The sequence below is a fragment of the Erithacus rubecula genome (assembly GCF_903797595.1).
Source record: "Erithacus rubecula genome assembly, chromosome: 19".
Taxonomy (NCBI): Eukaryota; Metazoa; Chordata; class Aves; order Passeriformes; family Muscicapidae; genus Erithacus; species Erithacus rubecula.
In genome coordinates, this window is record NC_136671.1 from 5,793,667 (window position 1) to 5,817,243 (window position 23,577).

At 41.2% G+C, this 23,577-nt stretch overlaps 1 protein-coding gene across 1 annotated transcript; it reads left to right on the forward strand.

Moving 5' to 3' along the window:
* The first annotated feature begins 1,168 nt into the window (after positions 1–1,168).
* Positions 1,169–23,125, forward strand: YPEL1 (yippee like 1). The gene is made up of 5 exons (XM_079322487.1): positions 1,169–1,616; positions 5,174–5,456; positions 16,167–16,210; positions 17,645–17,753; positions 18,705–23,125. Exons 2-5 carry the CDS (start codon positions 5,340–5,342, stop codon positions 18,792–18,794), a joined length of 360 nt encoding a protein of 119 aa, XP_079178613.1. The 5' UTR covers positions 1,169–1,616; positions 5,174–5,339; the 3' UTR covers positions 18,795–23,125.
* The last annotated feature ends 452 nt before the right edge of the window (positions 23,126–23,577 follow it).

A 23,577-nucleotide genomic window follows, 5' to 3' on the forward strand; every position in this document is an offset into this window, starting at 1 on the left:
TATAATTTATTGATCATAGCCGCTAGCTGAATTGTAATCGATTCCCCCTCTCTAGCATTCTGCAAAGTACCAAAGCCCCTTGGGTAAAGAAAACAAAACACTTGGTAAAGATTAGAAAAAAAGAAAAAAAAACTATGTCAGGACTGACAAGAAAAGAAGGCGACAAACATGTTATTGATGGTGTGTGTTGGTAGCATGACAGCAGAGCCCTGCCTGCGGGTTCAGGGTAAATGACAGCCCCGTCACAGGCTCCAGCAGCTTGTGTCCCCACAGCCTTTGTCCGTGGAAATAGGAAGGGTACAGCCAAAATAAACCAGGGGTGGCTTTTATTGACTTTTAAAAGAAAAACATCATCATTGCCAGCAGACCTCAAATACTTGGGAAACTATTTGTATGTGAGCTGTGTTTTGGTTCCCTAATGTTGAAATTTGTTCTTTTACACCATAAATCCTGTGTATTTTTTCTCTATACGCAATGAGCTTTTCTCAAACTCTCACCCTGGAATCACGTGTTCAAACCGATTCTCCTTGTCTTTCATCCTCTAACTGGCCTTTTTTTCCTTAAAGTTTTTTTGTACAGCACTTAAGTTTTGCCACCTCCCAAGGTTTTACAAGTTCCTGCAGAAACGCAGAGGACAAACACCTTCTGGTGTGAAAACGCACTCTGAGGAATCCAACATACCCGATAGCGGCTCTTCCACATGGAAACCGCACCTGGCGATGACAGCGCAATCCGAGGGGCTTTATTACCTGGCGTTCGCTCCTTTCCCGCTCCCGTCCCGCCGCTCCTCCCCTCAGGGCCGGGCCCCCTCAGCCCTCAGCGGGCGCCCCCGCCCGTTTCCCGCCGCGCGCCCGAGGCGGGGCCGCAGGGGAGGGGGGCGCTCGCGGCACGCGCCCAGCGGCACGCGCGTGCCCCCGCAGCCCCCCCCCACTCCGACTCCGCCGCGCTCACAACGGCGGCCGGGGGCGGGGCCACGCGGGGAGGGGCGGGGCCGGCGGGCCCAACGCACTCCACCCACCCCTCTGCTCGCGCTCTGGCCCCGCCCCCCGGCCCGAGCCCGTTCCCTCCTCCACAAAGCCGGGGGCGAAGGAGGGGAGGGGCGGCGCCACTTCTGCCCGCCCCCCGGGCGGGGCGGGGCCGGGCGCGGGGGGCGCGCGCGCGCGGGCACGAGGGCGCGCGGCGATTGGCTGGCGGCAGCGGGGGGAGCGCGTTTAACGGCCGCTGCGCCCCCGGGCCGGGGCAAAGCAAAACAAAGGCGGCGGCAGCGGCGGGAGCAGGAGCCCGGGCGGAGCGCACAGTACGGGCACGGCACGATGTCTCGGCCGCCCCTCGGCCCTCAGCGCGGCACACGCGCGCCCGGCCCCCGTCTATGACCCCCCGGCGGCCGCCGCCGAGACGGTATCTTCGAGGCGAGGGAAGCCGTCGTGTCCTGTTCCCCCTCCCATTCCCCTGATCCCCCCTCTTTGTTTTTCGGTGAGGGCCCGGCGCTGAGCTCTCGCTGCCCGCCGCGCGAGGACTGGGGCTCCCGCCTCCCCTGCTACCCGTGCCCCCTAAGGCAGAGGGGCCCGGGTGCTGCTCGGAGCCCGGGCTGGGAGCGGAGTCGGCGCGGCGCAGCGGTGAGTACCGAGCGAGTGAGAAGCGGCTCCCCTTCCCTGTGCTGGGATTTATTTTTTGGGCGGGGGGGGAACGGGTGGAAGGCGGCTGCGAGAGGAGACCCGTGCTGCGCCCCGGCCGAGGGGGGCCGCCGTCTCCGTGTGCGCGGGGCCGCCGAGGCAACTTTGCTGGCGGGAGGAGGCTCGGGCGCTATTTATAGAGCCTGGAAATGACGGCAGCGCTGTCTGCCCGCAGCCTCCTCGGTGCGGGGTGGGTAAGGGCGGTTTACATAATTGAGGGGGGGCGAAGCTGAGGTCGGCTTGCCGGGGGCCCCCCCGCGCTTTCCCCCGTGCCATGCGGGCCAGGCAGCCGCGGGTTTCCACACGGAGCCGGCGGCCGGAGCTGCGCGGGGCCGCGTTCGGGTGACCGCGCGGCCGTGCCGGCGGCCAGAGGGGGGAAACGAGCCGCTGTCCTGCTGGAATCGCTGCGGGTGGGGGGTGGGGGGGGACAGAAAAGGCGACGGCGTCACTCGCCGCGGCAGCTTCGTGCTCTGGCGTGAGAGAGGAAACGGCTTTAAAGGCGCAAGGGCAGCGGCTCCCTCCCGCCGGGGAGCGGGGCGTCAGCCGGTAACTTTCTCCGCGCTTCTTTTTTCCTGTTGTTTCCGGGTATGTAAAGGTGCAAATGAGGCTCCTGTGGCTCAGTCTTTAACTCGGATGGTTTTCCCTGCTGGAGTAAACTCACCGCAGGTTACTGAGAGTGCGTGCACAGGCTGTGTCCGGCTTTGTGCAGCTGCTCAAAGACACTCTAAGCGCATTTCATGTCGCTCCTTCCCCAGAGCCCCGCAGGAAGGACGGAGGGGCCGGTTCCTGCCGCGCGGGCTCCCCACGCGCGGCGGGCAGCCGCTGTTGGCCCGGCCGGCGGCGCGGGGCCGCCCCCCCGCCACGCTTACCGGGGTGTTTGTTTACACATCCGGGACCCGCGCGGGCGGCGCCGCCCCGCGCCCCGCCCCGGTGACGTCACGGGCGGCGGGCCCGGGCCGCTCCTGGCCCGCCCCGGGGGCTTTGGGGCGCGGGGCGGCCCCGCGAGCGGGGTGCGGCCCGGGACAGCCCCCGCGCGCTGCGCTGGTGGGTGCGAGCACAGCGAGAGCTGCGGGAGACACGCCTGTCTGCGCAGGACCGAAACACGGACTGTGCCGCGACAGAAATAGTTGGTTCGGGCTTTTGCCCTGTTCTGTGCCGTATAATGAGCAGCAGCCCGAGGAGCTGCTCGTAACTGTGAGAGGAAAGTGAGACTGGGCTAATTCATCATTGTCAGAGCGAGCTAGGAAATGGTTTGTTTTGAATTGTGCCTTTAACGGCACAGCAAGTCTCTGGTTCCTACGGCTTGCATCAGAATCGTCTTTTGGAAGAGAGCAGTATCAAATACAGTTTTGTTAAATGGGCCTTGGAATTATTTTAATTTCTGTAGTTGAAGAACTTGGTACGTTAAATCTAGAAGACTCCAGGTTGCTTTTAAAGGTGTGAATTAACAACACTTCTAGGAATGCCTTGAAGAAAAATATTTTCCTTTTATGTTCCGGATCACAGAATTGCTGAGGTTAGAAAAGATCTCTTAAGATCATTGGATTCAGTCATTAACCCAGCACTGCCAAGGCCATCGCTAACCCACATCCTCAAGTGCCACATTTACACCTATTGAACTTCTGCGAAGATTGAGCACCTGTTTCAATTACTCATGGAAAGGGTTTAATTTAAGTCAAACCATCTTAGCATGTGGTGCCTTTCATTCTGAAACCCTGTTTTGTTCTGGTTTTGTCCGTTTCTGTTAAGGTGAATTGAATCTGTATCTACCATAGACTTCAAGGGAATTTAATGGAAACCTCATGTTCTTAGGTCACTTTTCTTGTATACCTTCTAATAAATGTGGCTTCAAAGCTGGCTGTCCTACAAGAGCAAAATGTTTTCTGCAAATAATGTAATTATTCTTCCCCGTGCAGTTGTAACTAAATTATCTTGGGACACTAAGTATATAATATTTGTTTAAATGACTATTAATAGTTAAGTCCTGCTCCTCATGCTGAAGGAGTTAGTATTTCTAACATATAAATGTATCCCTTATAAAATATTTTCTCAGTCCTTCTCATGTGTAGATCCATGCTTTGGATGACAGCTTGTTCCGATTGTTGCATTTTTTTTTGATTGGCTGTAGTGTGTTATGTGTCATGTTTGTGGCTTATCTCTGCCTTTGCAATTCTTTGTGTAAGAAATTTTCTTTTAGCAAGTCCTTCAGGAGTTTGAGATTTCTCCTGCTTAGGATTTAAAATAAATATCTAAACCAAAACCTCTTTAAGTTTTGCTGTGGCTGTCTCATATGCTAGGCCGGCTGTACAGATTGCTTTATCAAGGCTTCTTTTGAACCACAGTGACTGCTTCCTATAAACAGACTTTAATTGATGTGGCTTTCACTATCTGCTCTAGCTGTATCAACAGTATCCCACTGCTAGAAGAGTGGTTAGTGCTGCCCTGCACACAGATTACAACTGTGATAAGTCATTTGCGTGCCCTTAGCTGGATCAGCGAACTGTGAATTCCTTATATTGTCTCTCATTTCTGTTTGTGCTATTGACCTACTCAGGCAGTCACCTGACAGCCGATGACATAAGTTGACTGTGCAGTGTTTGGAGTGCTCATTAGCACGGTGCCTACATAGCCTGGGAACTGCTGGCCTCTGACAGACCAGGAGATGTTATCAGTGTTTAGCATCTGTTTCGTTTTCAGGCAAACTAAGAAGGTTTGCTTTGCAGCACAGCAGGAGGCTCTGGCGTGCTCTGGCATGTAATGTCTCTGAAATGCACTTTGCGGATTAAGGATGCAGTTGGGTGTTCTCTGTGCAGAATTTAGCTTCAGTATCAGATTGTGGGTTTGGTAGTTTCCATTAAGGCTATTCTGGTACAGTGAGGAAGTACCTAATTAGCTTTGATCAGGACACCAGTCAAGAAGGTCTTTGCCTGAAGGCATAATTCTGCAGAGCTTGAAAGAGCAGACAGGGATCCCTCAATAGGTCGGCAGTCTCACTTGGTATTCGACTTAAACCAGATGTGATCCTGCAAGATTTTTTGCTGAAAACTGAACTGCAAATATATAAAATATATTTACTGTTGGACAGAACGAGTGTTTTCCAAGGTTGCTTTCCTTGTTGCTCACTACATTGGAATTGACCACCAGAACTTCAAAGACCATTAACTTACTCTCATTCCTTACCTTTTTAATGTGATTTTCTGCATTGGATGTCATAGAGTACACCTGGTATAATGTAGGAAATGCTTGTGTTTTGTGGAGAGCTGTTTGAATCTCATCCCTCATTAGAAGTGTGATGGAGTAGAAGCCATTAGTGGAACAGAACTGCTTTTTGCTGTGTTGAATGGAACTTGAACTGCGCAGCTCCTTAGAAAAAAGGGCCCTGTAGTGCAGCCAGGCATTTGCTCCAAATAACACTTTGCTTTATGGCTGGACTTGTTGAATAATAAGTTAACTCTGGTCTTGTTGTAAGCTGCTAATTGTTCTGCTCTTTTCACCTACAGGCTGTGACTGTTTCTCTTCTGTCATTTGTGTGGAAAGTGCCACACACACTCCAGAACAACAACGGCTTTTGCTTGCATATTCCAGTGTTTCTTTTGTCAGCGAGTTCAGCAAAGTTGTAATTCTTCAAGTGCCAGCCCTGAGCTGAGTGAGGAGCCACCAGCAGAGATGGTAAAAATGACAAAATCAAAAACGTTCCAGGCTTACCTGCCAAACTGTCATCGAACCTACAGCTGTATCCACTGCAGAGCCCATCTCGCCAATCACGATGAATTGATCTCCAAGGCAAGTGGTTTCTTTAGAGACCTCATGAATTATTTCTTAACCAAAATAGTTGTCACTGTGACACCACTGCAAGTAGATAAGGGATGCAAATTGATGTTTACTTCAAAGTATCTTCCCTGGGTTCACTCTTGGGTCGTACATCTTATGTACTAAGAACTGGATATATTCTGGAAACTTCTGAATGGGACATAAAGGTTGGTCTGCTATGTCCCCATGTTAACAGCCTGTGTCTGCTGTCAGGTGGGTATTATTTGTGAGCTGTTGCATCTGAAAAGTCTGCTAAGGTGGCCTGTCAGAGGAAAGCATGGATCTCTAGGTTGGGAAATTATTCTGATTATGGTTAGGCCAGATTTCTTTAGACTCTTTTGTACTGAAGGTCACAAAACTGTCTGCTTCCAGAGTGTCCCATTTGTGTTTATGGAACCTGTAAACTCATTTTTGCTGTCTTTCAGCTTCTAAGTAATATGATGAGCCAGAGATGTTCAAAACAGTTGGACTGTCTGAGCTTAGAGAATGGGTGGAACATTGAAACAGGCTAGGTCTGCCCTTTTTCTCTGTTGCTAGAAGAAAACAAGACTTGTGATATATGAAATATGTAGGAAAGCTTAAAGTTTGGGATAAATACTTGACAGACTGGTTTATTCTTTGCTTCAAAAAGACTCCTGATTAAATTACTCTGCATGCTGTTTTAGAGAAAACACTTGAGTTGCTTTTCAAACTTTTTAATACAAAATGTTCTCTATACAACTGTTTTGTCAAATAAAGTTAGTTTTAAAGGGTTTGACATGAAAAGTTCTCTCTGTTCCTCCTTCCTGTTTGTGTGTTCAGCAGCACTCAGGTGATGCTGCTCTTCAGTGCTGAAGAGATGGGAGGCTTGAAAATGCTGTTACTTCTGAATTTAGGTTTTCTTTGGGCAAGGAGAAGCTATACCTGCTTGCTTATTCCAGGGCTTTCCCCATACAATATTTTCCTTTTACTTTAATTTTTTTCCATGTTGATTTCAGAATTTGAGGCCTTTTTGGAACCACTGGATTCTAAATTACAAGCACTGAGTTATACTATTCGCTTTGTGTTCTGGGCCAGAAAATACTGGGAGGGGTTAATTTTTCCTGAATGTCAGGTTCTAGATATCTACAAGAAGAAAGAAACTTTTTTTTGCTGTGTCCCTTAGGATGTATTAATTAATTGAGAAAATGCAATCCAAGCACATACTTAATAGGAAGCTCTTCTTTTTGTGGACTTAGTTGGCATGCAAAAATCTAAGCTGCCATAGTTGCTACATGAGCCAGTTTCTCCAAGGGCTTGGGAGCTTTCTTCAGCAGAATACTTTGAATGTATTAAGCAAATCATGTGTTCATTTTACAATTTCATAAATAATTTCAAATGTCAAGAATCAAATTTTCAATTAAAAAAAAGCATACAGGACTCTTAAAAAATCTGTAGTAAATACAAATTACTTTTAAGTTGTTTCTAATGGTGTTAGGGAAGGGTTTTAGAGGTGGATTCTGCTTGATTTCTGGCTTCCTTAATTTTTGATGACACTTTACAGAAGTATTTGTACTTACAGGTTGACCATATGCTTATTTGGCAGCTGATTCATATTTTGTCAATTTAAGATTTCTTAACCATATTTTATTGTTTAAATCTGTATGATAAAAGAAATTGTTTAAATGTGCACAATATTTTTGTATGCTTTTAAAATAAAAAGAACATTTGTCATCTATTGTACTTGTATTTGGGGCATAGCTTTGGAAAACCCATCTTCCTTAGGCTGAAGCTTTACATATTCCAATGTTGGACAAGTTCTTCTGGTGGAAACAACTGCAAAGCAATAGGTAGACTTGGATCATTAAAAATAATGATCCTGGGGAGGGTGGGGGGGTGCAAATCAAATTAGATTTTTTTTTTTTTCTGAGCATCTCTTAAAGTGCCTTCATTGAGGCACATTATATGCAATGAACTTTGGTTAGTGAGAGCAATGGTTTTATGGACATATCTAGAATCCTAGTTACTGTAACTACTCAGATGCAGGAAAAAAACCCCAAACACACACAACCCAACCTAAAGTGTAGTAAGTTGATTCTATGACATCTAAAGTTAACCAGGGACAGTGTGGTTCCTAGGCTGATTTGGATTTATTGGTGGAGTAGAGACAGGCTGTTCAACCTGACTTCCCCCCCAGTGCCTTACCTTGAAGGCCTAGTTCAAAGCTAAAGCTCTTGTGTTGCATTCTCTAATTACAATTTTTGGTTGCTGAGTCTCACTTTGTTCCAAATGCTTCCTGTACCATCTCACCAGATCCCAGTGCCACAGGTCCTCTGTAGCAGATAAAGGCAAACAGTATTTTACTTAATGCCTGGCTGTAGCTGCTTCCTTGGGGGTTGTCCCTCACCCCATCTTTCCTAGGTACATGGTGGTTGTTTCTTCCTCATGTGTGGTCAGGGAAAATGAACCAAAATGAGTGGTGCACTTCTAATTTAAAGCAGCTCCACTGGCTTTCTAATGTGCTTTGAGGTGTAAGAATTTATTATACCTGACACTGTAGTGGTTTTTGACTTGAAGATGAAAAGATAAGCTATGCTGTGAACTGAGTGGTGTTTCTCTTACATGTTGGTCTGTCATAGAAAAGCAAAAAATGCTGCAGATTTGTCAATCATCCCTTTGATTCTGATCCTTAGAATACCTGACTTCAATACAAATTTGCAATTCTTCTACTTTTGAGAACTGTCAGTGTCAATTGTCTGACAAGGATGGCAGCATACACGAATCACCTTTTCATTTTATTTCTGTTCTCTTTGAGCAGCAGGATCTCTTTCTTGCCCTGCAATGAATCACAAAGCTCTTTTTCTTATGCCCTTGCTAGTGATAAAATGGCAACCAAGAGTCTTGGCAATGGCTTAGAAATAAGGACACAGATTAATGAGACAGGACAAAAATGGGTTACCTGCTTAAGTGAATTCAGTTGTGGTTTTAGTTTTCTCTGCAGCTGTGAAAGCTGTTGCCTGGTGTTGAAATCAACATGTTAGTGGTTAGAACATAAATTTTTTACTCAGTAATAACCCTGTGTTTTCTGTAACTGGGGAGGAGCCTGGGGAAAGGGACTGGTTGAGATTAGGAGCCCCAAACTGGGAGGTCATTGGCAGTAGAGATAATGACAAATGTTAGTCTGTGCAGCTGAACACATGCACACATGTATGAACAGTTGCCATAATAACTCCCAGGTTATCCTGGGGAACCATTGATTTGAAGGATACATAGTAAGAGAACTAATAAACTGTAGGTGACTTAATTAAGTTTGAGGTGGTGCCAGGTGCATTTTAGACCTGACTGGTTTGTGTTGCTAACAGGTCTGTCAGGGCTGGATTTTCTTTCTTGGGTGAAGACTTAATAGTCCTCTTCAGAGATATCAGGATGTTAAAGTATTTTTTAAAATGCTGTAATAAGGAATAAACCAGTCATCACTACACTGGGGTATGTTCACAAGATGGGGAGGAACCTATGGCTTCTTAAAATTTCTTTAAACAAGCAAATGTTTTTAGAATCTCATCCCTCATTGGAAGGGTTTGGGTAAGACTTAATACAGCTCTTAATGAAGCAAGGAGCTGATGCTATAGGAAGCCCTTGGTGAATTTAAAATTGATACCACAGGAGGCACTTTGTGGATTTAAGATGTTCAAACAGCACATAAGAAGTGACCAAACAGTGTATGTTAATTATAATAATTTTAAAAATCCAAACATAATTTTGAGAAATCTTCTGCAAGACTCCTTGAAGTACAGGGGAGGTTGCCACTAGAGTGGCCTAAACAAAATGTTGTATATTTGCTGCTCTTGAAGCAATTCTGGAATAAACTCTTAAAGTTTTCTTCTAATTTGTTATGTAATAGAAGGAAATGTGCAGTGATTATTATAAGTAGTTAATTCTTTAGGAGACAAATGTTACTTGAAGAGCATAAGTTCCAAAGCACTTGAAAATGTATTGTACCTACTAAGTTCCAATAATTGCTTAGAAATTCAGGTATGATCCAACAAATAAAAAAAAAAATACAAATTATTAATAGAATCTTGGAACCTATTAGATATGCTGCAGAGGATGTTTTGTTACTCAAGGTTGACCTGCTTGAAAGACTGCTGAAGCATCTTTTAGTGTGCCTTAATTCTGGGAATGGAGAGAATTTGGATTACTTTGTATAGATGTCTGTATAAATACTGTCACTTTCTTGTCTCATTCATTGCCAAGCATATCTGACCAGAGGGGAAAAAAGTCATGTGAAGTCACAGACAAGACTAGATGGGTCAATATTTTCAAGAATGAGTTCTGCATAAAGGTATATGCACATATTTATATGTAACTGTCATTGACTGCACTGGGAAATCCTTGCACCTTGTGGGTGAAAGAATTATTTTGGTGGTTAAATTTAGTTCTCCAAGGCATTCAGTATGATTGCTCTTCTATTATTGATGAGAAGAGTCTTAAGCCTAAATAGATGCTAAAACATTTTTAGCCTTGCTTAGCAATCTGTGGTTTTGTTCTCTACTGCTTAACTGATGAGATCAAGAGGAATTTTTTGAAGGGGTTTACTGTCTTTAAGTAAATATGCTGTGCTTAGCTTGGTTCAATTTGTAATCCTCCTTTGCTTATGATATAGTGAGTATTTAGAAAGATAGATGGGCCTGTTTTATGCATGCTTGAAGGCTGTTTTTGTTCCCTCACTAATTTAATAAATATTCTGGTGATAATTTTTTTATGCAAGAGGCTTCTAGATTTTTGGTTCTTTTTTTTTCTTCTGGGGGAAGAATCTGGTTTTTGAAAGAGAAGCAATCTGTGGAAAACATCCAAGAATAGATTTGAAGGCTTAAAGGAGTTGGAAAGTGCAAGGGAAGTGTTCTACTCTGTGTATTTTGACATAATTATTTCTGAAATCCATTCAAGAGGCTGCATAGGTCAAGATAACTTGTCCTGCCTGACAGTGTCTTCACTTCAGGGAAATATAATTTGCCAGGTTTGCAGATACAGTTTTTGGGGTAGAATTTTTTCAGGTTATTCTCTACATTTTGAACTTCATAAGTTGCTTTATTAAATTCAGTAAATAATTGAATGGAAATGAACTTAAAAAAAAATACTTATCATGGAGTCTTCTAGAACTTGCCTAGGAAGCAGCTGAGCAGCAGCATCTCTGGTACTCTGTGTTATCAGGGAGTTGGATGTGAGGGAAACACAAATGTGGGAGTTTCCCCCGATAATTTTTTTGTCTGTACCTTATGAATTCAGTTTTTCTGAATGTATGTTGCAAATTTTGAAGTGAGAGGATATCCTTACAGTCTCTGATACATCTTGCTGAGGAGATAATTTCACACATCAGAGCACTTGTGTTTCTGGTTTAAGAATGCTGCCCCTAACAAATACAATTTTCTGTATTTCCATAATTTGCTTATTTGTTCAGAGAACTGATTCAGCTTGATCTATTTTAGCTTGTAAAGGAAACTCCAGCAAATGAAAGAAAACTCAAGAAAATTAAACTGCATGAAAATCTATGGACTTCTTTCATTTTCCTTCTTTAATATTTTATTTCTGTGTTTGGAGTAGCTTGCACTGGTAAATGCCCCTGTGGCTTGCTCAGGATGCCTGCCTTGCCCCCAGTACATGCTAAGCTGGCAGCTTCCCTGGATATTTGCTGTAGAGTGTGTTCTCTAGCCATGCAATCTAATCCCATCTCTGGGGAATAATTGATGGCATAAGCTATTCAGTAGCATCCCTTCCCCCCATGCCTTCATCTGTGCCTTAGGGCAGTAAATACATGTTCTGCTTGACTGATACTTCCTTTCCTCCTGGGGAAAGCAGCTAATCCTGGTGTTAGAGGTAAGGGTTTGACATGCAAGCATAGATCCTACCTAATTCTGCATGTGTGTACAAGTGTGCAAGTGAAACATGTATAAAGCTTCTTTACTACATAGTGTATGGGTGACAGAGGTCTGTCAGATGGCTTGAAGAGATCCAGGTTCCAAACTATTCTTGCAGGTGACTTTACTGTTGTTTATAAGTTGGACATTATTGCTGATACTGTTAAACGTTCTGGATACTTTCAGCTGTGCTGAAACAAAACGTGATAGATCTTAAACATCCTTCTGTATAAATGGGCAGCAGGTCAAAGATAGGGATTTTCTAAGGAATAAGTCAACTCATAAATCGAGACAGTGTTATTAATTGAGGACCATGGAAAAACAGCCTTAGAGCAGGTTTAAAGTTCAACTGTAGATATTGGTGGAACTGATAAATTGCTCAGCTTCTAAGGAAAAATCCTGGTTGCTGTGAGTCATTATTGATGAGAGTTGGTCACACTTGCCACTCTATTTTAATTCCTCTCTGCTGGGTAAGATATTAAAGACTCAGTTTGAATAGAATATTCTGCTTTGGTTTGATGTATGTATAGTGCTCGTGATCTTGGGAGTGCTGAGCAAATGTTGCAAAGTTTGTGTTTGCCTAGGTGATGTTTGTTCTATTGAAGAGTGGTTTGTCTGAAGACTGGTTTGAACAGTTGTGCCTGTTAGTCCTTGACACTGCCATTTAAAGTACTTTCTTTCATTTTCTTTGAGGAGTTGACACACAAGGTGTTCAACCTGTCAGTCCCTTAAAATTCATATCAGTATAACTGAATCATACAGTGCAGAGTGTGAGAAGCCTAGTGCTGATAAAAGCAATTTTTTTTCTGGTTATGCAAAATATTCTGTTTATAGCCAAGTTACAAGCTTAGCAAGAAGCTTAAGTGCCAAACTGAGTTGCCCTCTTTTCATTTCTAGTAGTAGGATGCATCAGAAAGTAGAGCTCTGATAATAAATCTTTTGCACCATTAAGAGAATGCATCCATGACAGATGTGTACCTTTTTGTGGTGTTTCAATACAGTTTTGGGGAAAAAAATCTCAGCTGCTCATGTGAATAAGAAACTGGCTGACGAGAGAATGATAATAAAAATTAAAAGGCATGGGAATTTAAAAAAGGATATTTTTGCTGTGCTTTTATTGAAGTCAGTGTATAAGAGTTCTGCCTGGCTGGATTGAAGACTATTCAATGCTCAGTCAAACACAGGTGATGGGGTTGGGCACTGGTTTTAAAGGGAAGTCTGAGTTGCCTGGACCCACGTTCTGTGTTCCAGAATAGTTACACAAGTTGTTACAGGTTCCTGTTGAGTTATCTGAGTGATGTAAACATGGAGGAACTTGCTTTTTGCAGCTGGGCAAGGAAACAAGTGTTCTGTGGCATGTAAATACAATCCTCTGCCTCTAAACATGGGTGTAGGTAAGAAAAGATGGTATCAAATGAATCAGTCATACTCTGGGAAGGGGAAGCAAGGCTAGAATGGAGGAGCTTTTTAGAGTGAGATGTTTGTGAACACTCTCTTTTTAAAGTCACTGTCACAGGAAAAGATTCTGTGTTGCTTCTCCCTCCACTCTACCTTGATAATCCTAAAAGTTAGAAGGTAGTAGATATTTCTGAGGGAAAATTAACTTAGGAGAGTACAGTATATCTAGGGCAACAAAGCAAAGGGTGCAAGAAAAGTCAAGTCATCTTTAAAAATATATTAGGGAAAGAAAAACAAAAGCAGTGCTTTCCAACCAGTGGTTTGTATTTCATTTGGCTTCATTTTTTTTTTCAGCTTATGAAACAAGAGAAGGGAATAGCTGCTTTTTGTGCTATTCCTGGCATCCTGTTACTGCCCTCTGCTTAATTTTGAAAAATGCAGGGTCAAAGGAGAGCTTTTATTAGGTGATACTAATTCAAGACTAAACATAAACTTGGCAGAAATAATTGTATAAGATTGTTCAGAAGATCTCCTGATTTGTTTTTTTTCTGGAGTCATTTTTTCTTCCCCAGCCTGCTGGGGAACTTGGCGTATGACATATAAGTAGTTTATAAAATTTTTGTATAGGACCAGACAAAAAAAACCTCAACCCACTATTAATTTTTATGTGATCAGCATGTGAAATTACATATAAATAGAGAAACTAGCACATGATTAAGAGAGAGTATTTCTCAGTGGTGTTTGAAAAAAGATATGTAAATTCTAATTCACAACACGGAGTTTTTAAAGGAAGGGGAATGGCTGCAACTTTTTTAATTTTAAGAATTTTTACATTAGCTTAACCAAATATCAAGGTCATCATGGCTTTGGAAGTTCTTTTTAAGAATTTCAGATATGTGAAATAATGAAGTTCTGGTTTTACTAGTTTACTTCTTACTGAATAAGAGAATTTTTGAAGTGTTTCCTTTACCTTTTCTTACATTTTGGAGTTGCAGATCTGTAGTTTTCTCTAAATTAATGTGTTGTTTACCCAGGCTAGTTACTCACTTGTTAATGGGCACTTTTTAGGAGTATATACCTGAAGAGTTTTTGTTTTCACCTGCAGTAAGTATTCTCTGTTTGTTACTGGTTCTAGTCTAGAGAGTTCTGGTTTTTCTGTAGGAATGCAGAGTATAGGTCTGCACTACTCTGCCAGTTTTGTGATGTGTGCATTTTTTGGTTTTTTTTGTTAGGGTTTTTGTTTGCTTTAAAGGCAGCTGTAAGGATAAATGACCTTCTGGCAGAACTGTTCAGACTGTCCTCAACCAGCCCCTTTTCAGGGTCATCCCACCTCAGGTTTCAGTTTTCACTGTCCTGCACAGCCTATCTGGTTTTCCTTGCCTGGTGAAAAATAAGACTTGTAGTTCTGGCTGGTGGAGACAGTGCTTTTCTTTTGTCTTTGCTAAAGGTAGAACCTCTTTAGAATCACTGAGGTTGGAAAAGATGTGTAAGGTCATGAAGTCCAACCATGAACCCAACAGTGACAAATCAACCACTAAACCATGTCCCCAAGTGCCACATCTGTGTCTCTGGTGACTCCACTGCCCTGTTCCAATGCTTGACAGCCCTTTTGGTGAAGAAGTGTTTCCTGGTATCCAACCTAAACCTCCCCTGGTGCAACCTGAGGCCATTTCCTCTCATTTTCACACTTGTTAGGTGGGAGAAGAGACTGACCCCCACCTTGCTACAACCTCCCTTCAACTATTTGTGGAGAAGAGTTATATGTTCTCTCAATACTACTTTTAAATAGTTGATAAAATAATAAAATATTAGTACTATAAACTGTTAAGTAGAATTTATCATCTTATGTTAAAGATTTTACAAGTATATAAGGGCTGTATGTAACTACTCTGCCACTATTGTTACCTAGAGTAGTCCAGAGTCAGGGATTTCTTTTAACATTCTTTATGTCAGTATATAATCTGGTTAGTGTGGATCAAAAAGGGTTAATTTATATGCATTTTCCCTTTACATGGTGGGGGATTTTTTGCAAACTGTTCTGAGTAATTAAAAAGTACAATTATTCTGTTGTGTTGCTAGTTGTTAGACTGGCAAAATTTTAGTGTTAAATTACTTGCAGTCACCTTCTGCCTATGGTTTAATGACTTATGTTACTACAACCATGCAAAAGTATTCAGATTTATATTTTCCTTCCAAAATCCTTCCATGTTGATGTAATGCAGGCTATTGAAAAGTTGGTATGCCAGGTTCAACACTAGGACCACAGAGATTCTTAAAAACAATTGTACTTTCTCTGTATCATGGATAAAGAAGTAAATTTTCTTTGAAATTAGGTTAGAGAATGGAAAGGCTGGAATAAAAAAAGAAATTAAGACAGTTTACAGATTTTTTTAAATAGAATTTAGTATGGTGGAGAGAAAAAAAGAAAGACTCAGTTCCAGTGTGATTCCTTCAGTGCAGAAGGAACCAGATGAAAGCAGTGATGTCTGACACAGGTTTGGAATGTTTTACCTCTGGCTGGCCCTGGTCTGCTCAGAAGTTCTCCCAGGGTGTGCACAGCTCACATCCTGAGCACAGGTTCAGATCTGTGTCTGCATTAACACTACTGAGTGCATGGAAGAAAAACTGCTGCTTTAGTTGGTTCAGAAGGATCAAGGGTGCAGTTCCCAGGCACTGAAACTGCTCCACAAGCCAAACCAGCCCCCACTAAGTGTGGCTGATTAGTTTTAATTCAAAACTGTGCTACTGCTCTGAACTAAAACATTAATTTAGATCCAAGAAAGTCTTAAGAGTCATTGTTTGACCATAATTTGTCAGGAATTTGAGAGATTTGAAAGCATATGCCTGTGGTCAGGCATTTGATGAAAACAGTTTCTTACTAAAATGAAGCTGAGCTTATCTGTGAATTATAAATTGATCAGATGCATTTCCTGAATACAGTGTGCTGGCTTTATGCTTGGTCCAGAATTTCACTGTTCTTGTATCAAATGATGCAATGAAATTGAAATAAATCATCTTTTGGCTGCAGCAGGGGAAGACAGAGGAGATGGGAGTAATTCCCTTTGGGTTAAAAGCAGATTATTTCAATTAGCATGAAGGATGTCTAGGAAAATGAGAATTGATATCTTGCAGAGGGGTAGGAGAAAATTATTGCTTGTGTTATGGATGTTGAATTTTGAGCAATAGCATTTGACAAAGTAAAATAAAATAATTTTTAAAAATCTAATATAGGTGAAAACTTGTCCAGACTTTCCTATAAGGAACTGGTATAAAATAATTATCTGAAATAGTTTATATCTGTATTATCATTGTATGTTTACTTACATACCTTTCTGGCAGTACTTTTTTGTTTGATGGGGCTTGTGTTTTTTAACGTGTGCAATTTTTTTTTTTTTTTTTTTTTTAAATGCAGTCCTTCCAGGGAAGCCAGGGACGAGCCTACCTCTTCAATTCTGTGTAAGTATGTGGTTGTGGTTCTGCACACTCCTGCAGAGTGTAACTTCATGCTTCCTAAAGGGAAAACACTAGGAATTAACGTAGCTGTACTTTGCCCTGTTCTTTTTAATGCTGGCTTTACTCACCAGCAACAGTTTTTAGAGAGCTACTGGGCTGATTCTGAAGCATTGCTTTGCACATATGAGTTTCTCATAATTACTTTAAATATGAGAAGTATATTTCAGCTAAGAGCTGAAAGATTAAGGGAGTGTGTTAATGTGAAATTCCTTTTGTGTATGTAATGGTAGCTGTCTCAGGCAGGAGCTGCCATTCTGAGGTATTCCAGAAGTCACAAGATATTGAATGACTCTACATTTTCTTTAGACAACTCTGCTGTGGTCTAAAGAATTTCCCAGTCTGATAGTTGGATACATTTACAGGTTAATGTTTCAGTAAACTTGGTACATCTTAAATGACCTTGAATATTGCAAATGTGCTAGAGGCAAAAGGTCTCTGTGATCTTATCAAGCCTAATAGTTGCAATCTTAGGCACGTCCTTCCCTTGATAGTAGGCTCTTTGCATTTGTTAATGGGTGTATTTTAAGTTTTTAATATGCAGGATTGCATTTTTGGCTTTATTTTTCAGCAGTTTTTGTATTGCAGCATTTTGAAAAAGAGATACAGTTGAGTGTCCTGGTCTATTTTTGACCAGGACAATGGGACAGTAACTGCAAGGGATTTGATTGCAAATCCTTGAAGTTATTTTAATATGTAGTTGTTCCGTGGTGACTTGGGATTTCTGCTATAATTTTAATAGGAAGAATTTGGTACTGCAACAGCAAAAATGGCAAAAATTTGCTCTTGTTTAAAACTGTCTAAAAACTTCATTTAGTCTTGCCTCATGTTTTCTGCATAGACTCATTTGTGGAAAAACTGGCTTGATGCAGTACTTCATGGGATGTTTTGTTTTGAAATTGCTGTTTGGTCATCAGAGCTTAGTCTGCTGATCTGTAGCAAAGAAATATTTATGAGGCTTTTTCCTTGCTGCTATTTTGGAACTGGTTCTAAATTCAGCTACTGGTGCTGATTTTCTGGTACAGACTTCCATTAGAGAGGTCTCAAATTATTTTTGAAGTAAAACCTGAAACTGTAGAAGTGTCCAGCTACTGTGTAGTGTTCTGTTCTCTGAAAGTTTAACTATTTAGCTTGTCTTTATTGCTGGGAGTAAGTGGGTGTCACCAAAAGTGACACCACAACCACTTAAAAACAAAAGCAAACCCCTTTATTCTTCCTGTCTGCTCAGTGTAATAGAGGAAGTTACTTCTGCAGCATTTAATTAGTTAGGCATTTTTAAAATTATTTTTCATCTGTGGGAAACAGATGAAAAGGTGGGGAACAATAAGAAAAGAAACACACTCATCTGTTAACATAATTTCTCCCTTTTTTATTTTTTAGGGTAAATGTGGGCTGTGGTCCAGCAGAGGAGAGAGTTCTTCTGACAGGTTTACATGCTGTAGCAGATATCTATTGTGAAAACTGTAAAACCACTCTTGGATGGAAATATGTAAGTAATGTACTTAAATCCTCAAAAAATGTTTGTATGTTGAAGCACATGTTTGAGTATTCATTGAGTAGCACCTTTGCTGGTAATTTAGGTGAGTTAGCTCTGGTGCTTTTGTGTACATCAGGCTCTAATATAGTCTTTGCATCTGCAGAAATGGTGTAGCACATAACTTTATTCTGGCCTGCAAACCAAGCATGAGCTATAGGTGCTATTACACCTATCTAATATTTCTGTATTTGGTAGTCTTTTTTGCAAGACTAACAAGCACACATGCACTGAACCAGGTGGGAGAAATTATCAAAGTGAGCCTGTAGTGTCTTGGATTGCAAAAGTTTGTTATATAGCACAATTATTAATTACAATAAACAGTTCTGAGCATATTACACTTTTTACAAATAATGTGGACTCTGATTCTATTGTTTGGAAACTTACCCATGCACTTACAGCTGTGTTGCAAGTCTGAGATTTGGAAAATGTTAACTTCTGGGTAGGATTTTCACTGATTCAGTGTAGCTTCAGATCTTTGAAGTTTTCCTGGTGCATTCCCTGTGATGATGAATATAGAGGAGAGCTTTTGAAGAGGTTTGCATTCCCTCTTTTCATTACTTCTGGGAATAAATAAATAACATATATTATATGCTATTTCCTAACCTTCACTTTAAAAAGCATTAAAATACCCTAAGCAGAGAGAGAACATGGACAGTTCTACAGAAAGATATGTGCACTAGATCTGCTGATTCCACTTAGGAGAAGTTTGCTTCTGTTTCCTTCTCAGTGCTTTTCAACCTCTCTTTTTTCCCCTCTCTCCCCTTACTCAGTATAAGCAATATGGGTTGTGAACTGTAATGGCTCATGGTTTGTATTTTTAATGAAAGTCTGAGGTTTAAAATACTTAATTTCCTGAGATTAATTCAGTGTTGTCTTGATTTTTTTTTTTTTTTTTTTCCCCAGGAACATGCTTTTGAGAGCAGTCAGAAATACAAAGAAGGAAAATTTATCATTGAACTTGCCCACATGATAAAAGACAATGGCTGGGAGTGAACCACAACCTTTTTCTTTCTGTTTGGACTATATTCTGTGGAGCAGGCTTTACAAAGACTAATGCAAAGTAAAGGAAGACCTTGGCTAGAGTGGCCCTGAGAATATCACTGAACTCTGAAACCTCACAAATGAGTAGTGTAGTGTAAGTGGCTATTTCAGGCCATGTTTGCCTTTTCTCCTTGTGTAAGTTCCCTCTTTTTGTACGTGTATTATTGTGTGAACAGTTGTTTTGGAACATTTTGGATGACCTTTTTCTAAACTCTCTCAGACTAGAGAAACAGTTCACTAATTGCAAACAGATTTTACTGGTTAGCATCTCTCTGACCTATGCCTTTAATGCTACTTCTGCTGTGCATGCTTCTTGCCTAAACACCTACACTCCAGTCCTATAGAAGTTCTGTACCTGAGCAGTCTGAAAGAATGTATGGGATGGGGTGCTTTTTTATATGTAGCAATTTCTGATGTGTTTGGCAGTGAAGAGGATGCAGTATTGTAGTTATTAATTTCTTTTTTCAATTTGAGTGTACCACAACCTATGTACATCTTGTAGGTGAATTGGTTAAAGGTACAGTGCTCACTTCAAAAAATATTTCAATTGCACTGATTGAAGTTAGCAGGTCTCAAGTTGTTAGGAAAGGTTATGCCAGAGGTTTGGTATCTTAATGAAATAACATAGAAAGATTTTAAATCAATAATGCTATATAATATGTTCCTTTTAAGACCAACATATTTCCGAAGGAGTTTGCTGGATAAAAAAAATTTATAAAACAATAGCTTGCAAGATTAAAAAGACAGAAAAAATATATGCATCTTCTATTTTGAAAAAAAAAAATTAGTTGGTATATTAGGAAAAAACAAAGTTTTGGTACTGTACCTTTGCCAGTAACAGGGACTTGTGCATCAGTGAATTTTTATGGCTGGTTCCATTTACATGTATAGTCCTAATGCACTGGACAAAGAGGTTGTTGTAAAGGAAACTTGTTGAAGTCTTCTGCTTCTGCTACATTTGAACAAAAATATTTATTTTTGTGAGAAATGGCCAGAGCCTATGACATGAAAATTAATATAGTACCTGTAGGAAAAGGAGGAGTAATAAGAGGGAAGGGAATTTTGACTGGTTTTTTCATAAAATAAAATAGCAAGATAGTTTTTAAAATTCAGGGGTGGGGAAAAGGGTTTCTTGGTTTGCTGGCTAAATCATCCCCAGGTATCTTTTTATAATAAAAATTTATATGAAACTCACCTTCTCTTTTGTTCTCATGCTGTTTCTTTAATGGAATCAGTTAATGAGAGAAACTTCTGGAAAGTATATGCACAATGTGAGCTGTTGGTATCTGTGTATGCAAACTGAGCAACTGTGAAAAAAACGCTCAACATAAATTTGCTAACTTAATTTTCAAATTAAACGGTCTCTACAGACTTTTTGTATTCTAATCCTTTTAATGGTTGAGGACAAACTGATATAAAAAAACCCTTTAACACTACATAAGTCCTATAACTGAACAATACGGAAGCCTTGCAATATGAAATCCCTTTCTCTCAATAACAATTCTAATATGGCACCTGTGAAATTAATCACATGTGCTGATGCTGCTGTTCTGTTTTTGGGAATCTCTCATAGGCTTTCTGAACTCTGCTGCACTTTAGAAATTCTCAGACATAAAAAAGTATGCCAATGGGTAGGGGCAATATGAATTTTTAAAACCAGCTTTCCAGTGTTTTTGTAGGGAGGAGGAGTGAGAAGAACATTCTCCCAGGTGTACATGTTCTGTGTGATGCAGGCTGGCTAAACTGCCTGCCAGATGTTGTCATGATTGATACCCATTAATTAACAATGTAAGAATTAGAGAAGTAGTTCAAGCTGTTGAGCTTCAGTCCAGAGGCCTGGGGTGGTACAGTTATGTACAACCTGGATTTTGTAGTTTACACGTTGCTACTTTGTGTTCACACACATCAGGTCTCATTTTTAACAATGTCATTGATGGAAAATGGGCTTGGCTGTTGCCTGTCTTCTGCTCTCTTTGACCGGGAATTCTTGGGATTTTTTCCACCATTGCAATGTATGTTGCCAAGGAGGGCACTAGAATTTTATCAGCAAGAAGTTTGTGTTGGCTTCTAAATCCTGTTGCAATGTTGATACTTGTGGACAGCTTGTGTGAGGTTTGTGTGTCTTTGGACTTTTCTTACTTCCTGGCAACAGACTTGCTGAGGCAGTACACTGGACTGAGGGCAAAAGTAATGGCTGCTTTTCCAGAGAGTGGAAATTAAAGAAAATATATCAAATATTAAAGATTTTTCTCTCCAAAACTGGGGGTTTGGCTAGCTCTTGTGAGTGAGCTAATACTGTCTGTAACAGTCCTATTCTTAGAAATTCAACCTCTTTCTTCAGTGCATTATTTATATTTCAAACTGGACATTTTCACCAAAACCTTAATTAACTTTGATGCCAAAGGTTGGGACTTAAAGTGCATAGCACATAGAGCTTCAGACTACTGGCATAAAGAGTTAATGACCTATATGTGATGTTTATGGCTTTTAAGAGAACCAAACAAAGCAATATTCTTTTTGGTCTTTTAATAAGAGTGGATGCATAGAAGGAGTAAAGACTAGAACTAGTACAGAATCACTATTTTATGCTGCCATGTAACAATTCTTGAGGCTCATTCTTTTGAGGGAATATGTGAATTTTCTCCTGTTGTTTGGCAGCATCAATGATTATTTTCTCCCCTCATAAAGATATAGAGAATTCTTGTTACTGGTTTTGGTGAAAGTTGAGTCCAGATAGCAATGACTGCTGGCTCATGTGAAGAGGTCAGTCTGGTCACTGAACCCTCCAGCAGTCATTTGAAAGAAAAATAAACTTACTTGAAAAAAAATTTTACTAAAGCATTTTCCCTCTAACCAATTTTTGTAATATATTAAAGATTATATTTAAAGTTTGTATGTATTTGCTCTGGGCAAGTTTACTTCCCCTCCAACTTGAGCACTTTTGTTACTTGTACTGGTTATTTTTGGTCTTAACATTTATTTTGTATTTTGTTTTTTATAAATTGTAACAAAAAGCTTTTGTGAACCTTTGTTTCTTGCTGGCTCTTTCTTGGACCAAATGAACTGTCTATGAGCTGGCTTAGAAGAAATGTTCATTGGGATGCATAGGAATTTGCTAGCAAAAATGTACATGTATTGAAAGTTTTTTTTCCACTGAACCTCTAAAGCCATGCCTGTCCTAAAGTAATTAATCATAATTTGGTGTGACTTTAGTAATCTGACCACACATTCTCTATCTACATCCAAAATAATGGTTATAACAATGGTTTTTCCAGGACTGAGCCTGCCTCCAAACTCTGGAGTTCTTTGGCTGGTTGCTTTTAAGTACCTTTTTAATTACTAAAGGCAATGCTGCCATGTATAAAAATCTTGTCACATTGTAAACCTGCTGTGAAATCAGCTGCAGAATTTGGTGAGGAATTGCTGACTGCTCAGCCTAACCACTCCTGCTGTATGTTTTTAGCAGCCTGGTAATCTTAATTTCATCAGCCAGTTAAAAGGGGCAGGATCTGAATTTCCCTTGTTGGCCATAAGCTGTACAGTGGTAAGCTGTGAAGGAAGCTCCATCCTAATGTCCCAGCAGCAAGGCCCAGCATAATGACCAGTGTAGGTGGTGTGCCTGTGTGCTTGCAGTCCTTGGGAGAGGAGGGGGAATATGGGTCATGACATTTCTTGGAGTTAAAAGCTGGCCTCAGAGGTTCTGACCAAGTCCCCACTGCAGCCATAACCCAAGGTCATGTGTAGTTCCTGCTGGTGGATGTGCAGGAGTTCCCCCAGGCGGGTGCCAGGGCTGGTGGCCGTGCACGTCCCTCCAAGTGCCGCTCGCAGGGCTCCTCCTGCCCGCTCATCTCAGCAGCCAGATTGCAGCAGCAGTGACCTCCAGACTCACAGACCAAACTTCACTCATCTCCAGCCTTGGATATTGGCCATGAGAGGAAGAAGCTGTCAAATTATTGTTAAACTTCTTGGACACTTGATTGGACTTCACTGAGACTCATGTTAAGCCAACCAGCAGTATAAACACTTACTGGAAAAGGAACAGATGCTTCAGAGGTTTCTTTTAAAAGGACTGTTACAAGTGGTTTAAGGTCTAAAGCATGAGTCATAAATGGCAGTTGAGTTGTGCCTCATTGTTTCTTAAACTCTTTAAAATGCTTTCTTTTACAGGTGACATGGCTGTGTTGCTGTTTTGTCCTTGCAATACTGTACATCATTTGTTGTTTCACTATATTGTATCTATTCGAGGTATCACAATAAAAGCTTTCAATTGTTTTGTTGGGTTACCTGTTGTTTTTGTGATATCTTTTCTTGCTAATTGAGTTCTCAGGCTTTATCCTCTGGTAGGGCCAGGGATAGAAGACAGTGCTCTTAGTTGTTCTTAAAAACATGTAAATGGGTTGAATCTGATTTTTGTGGTTTTAGGACTGCCACAAAAAATTTGGGGTTTTTGCTTTCACAAATCTTTCCAAAATGCAGAAGTCTGTGCTGTTACTGTTAGAGCTTTTGCCTTTTTTGAGCCAACTGTGGGACCTGCATAGTGAGAGTTAGTCTGCACAACCCCAGAACAAATCCTGAGAGGTATTGAAGTGTGGGTGTGCTTTTTGTTGTCAGATCAATCAGCTGTAGACCTGAGGAGTACTCTGAGCACAGCACTCCCTCTGTTCATTCTGTTTTGGCTGAGAGGAGCTCCTGTAGCTCCTCTGATCAGATTATTGGTCTTGTCAGTGATATGATC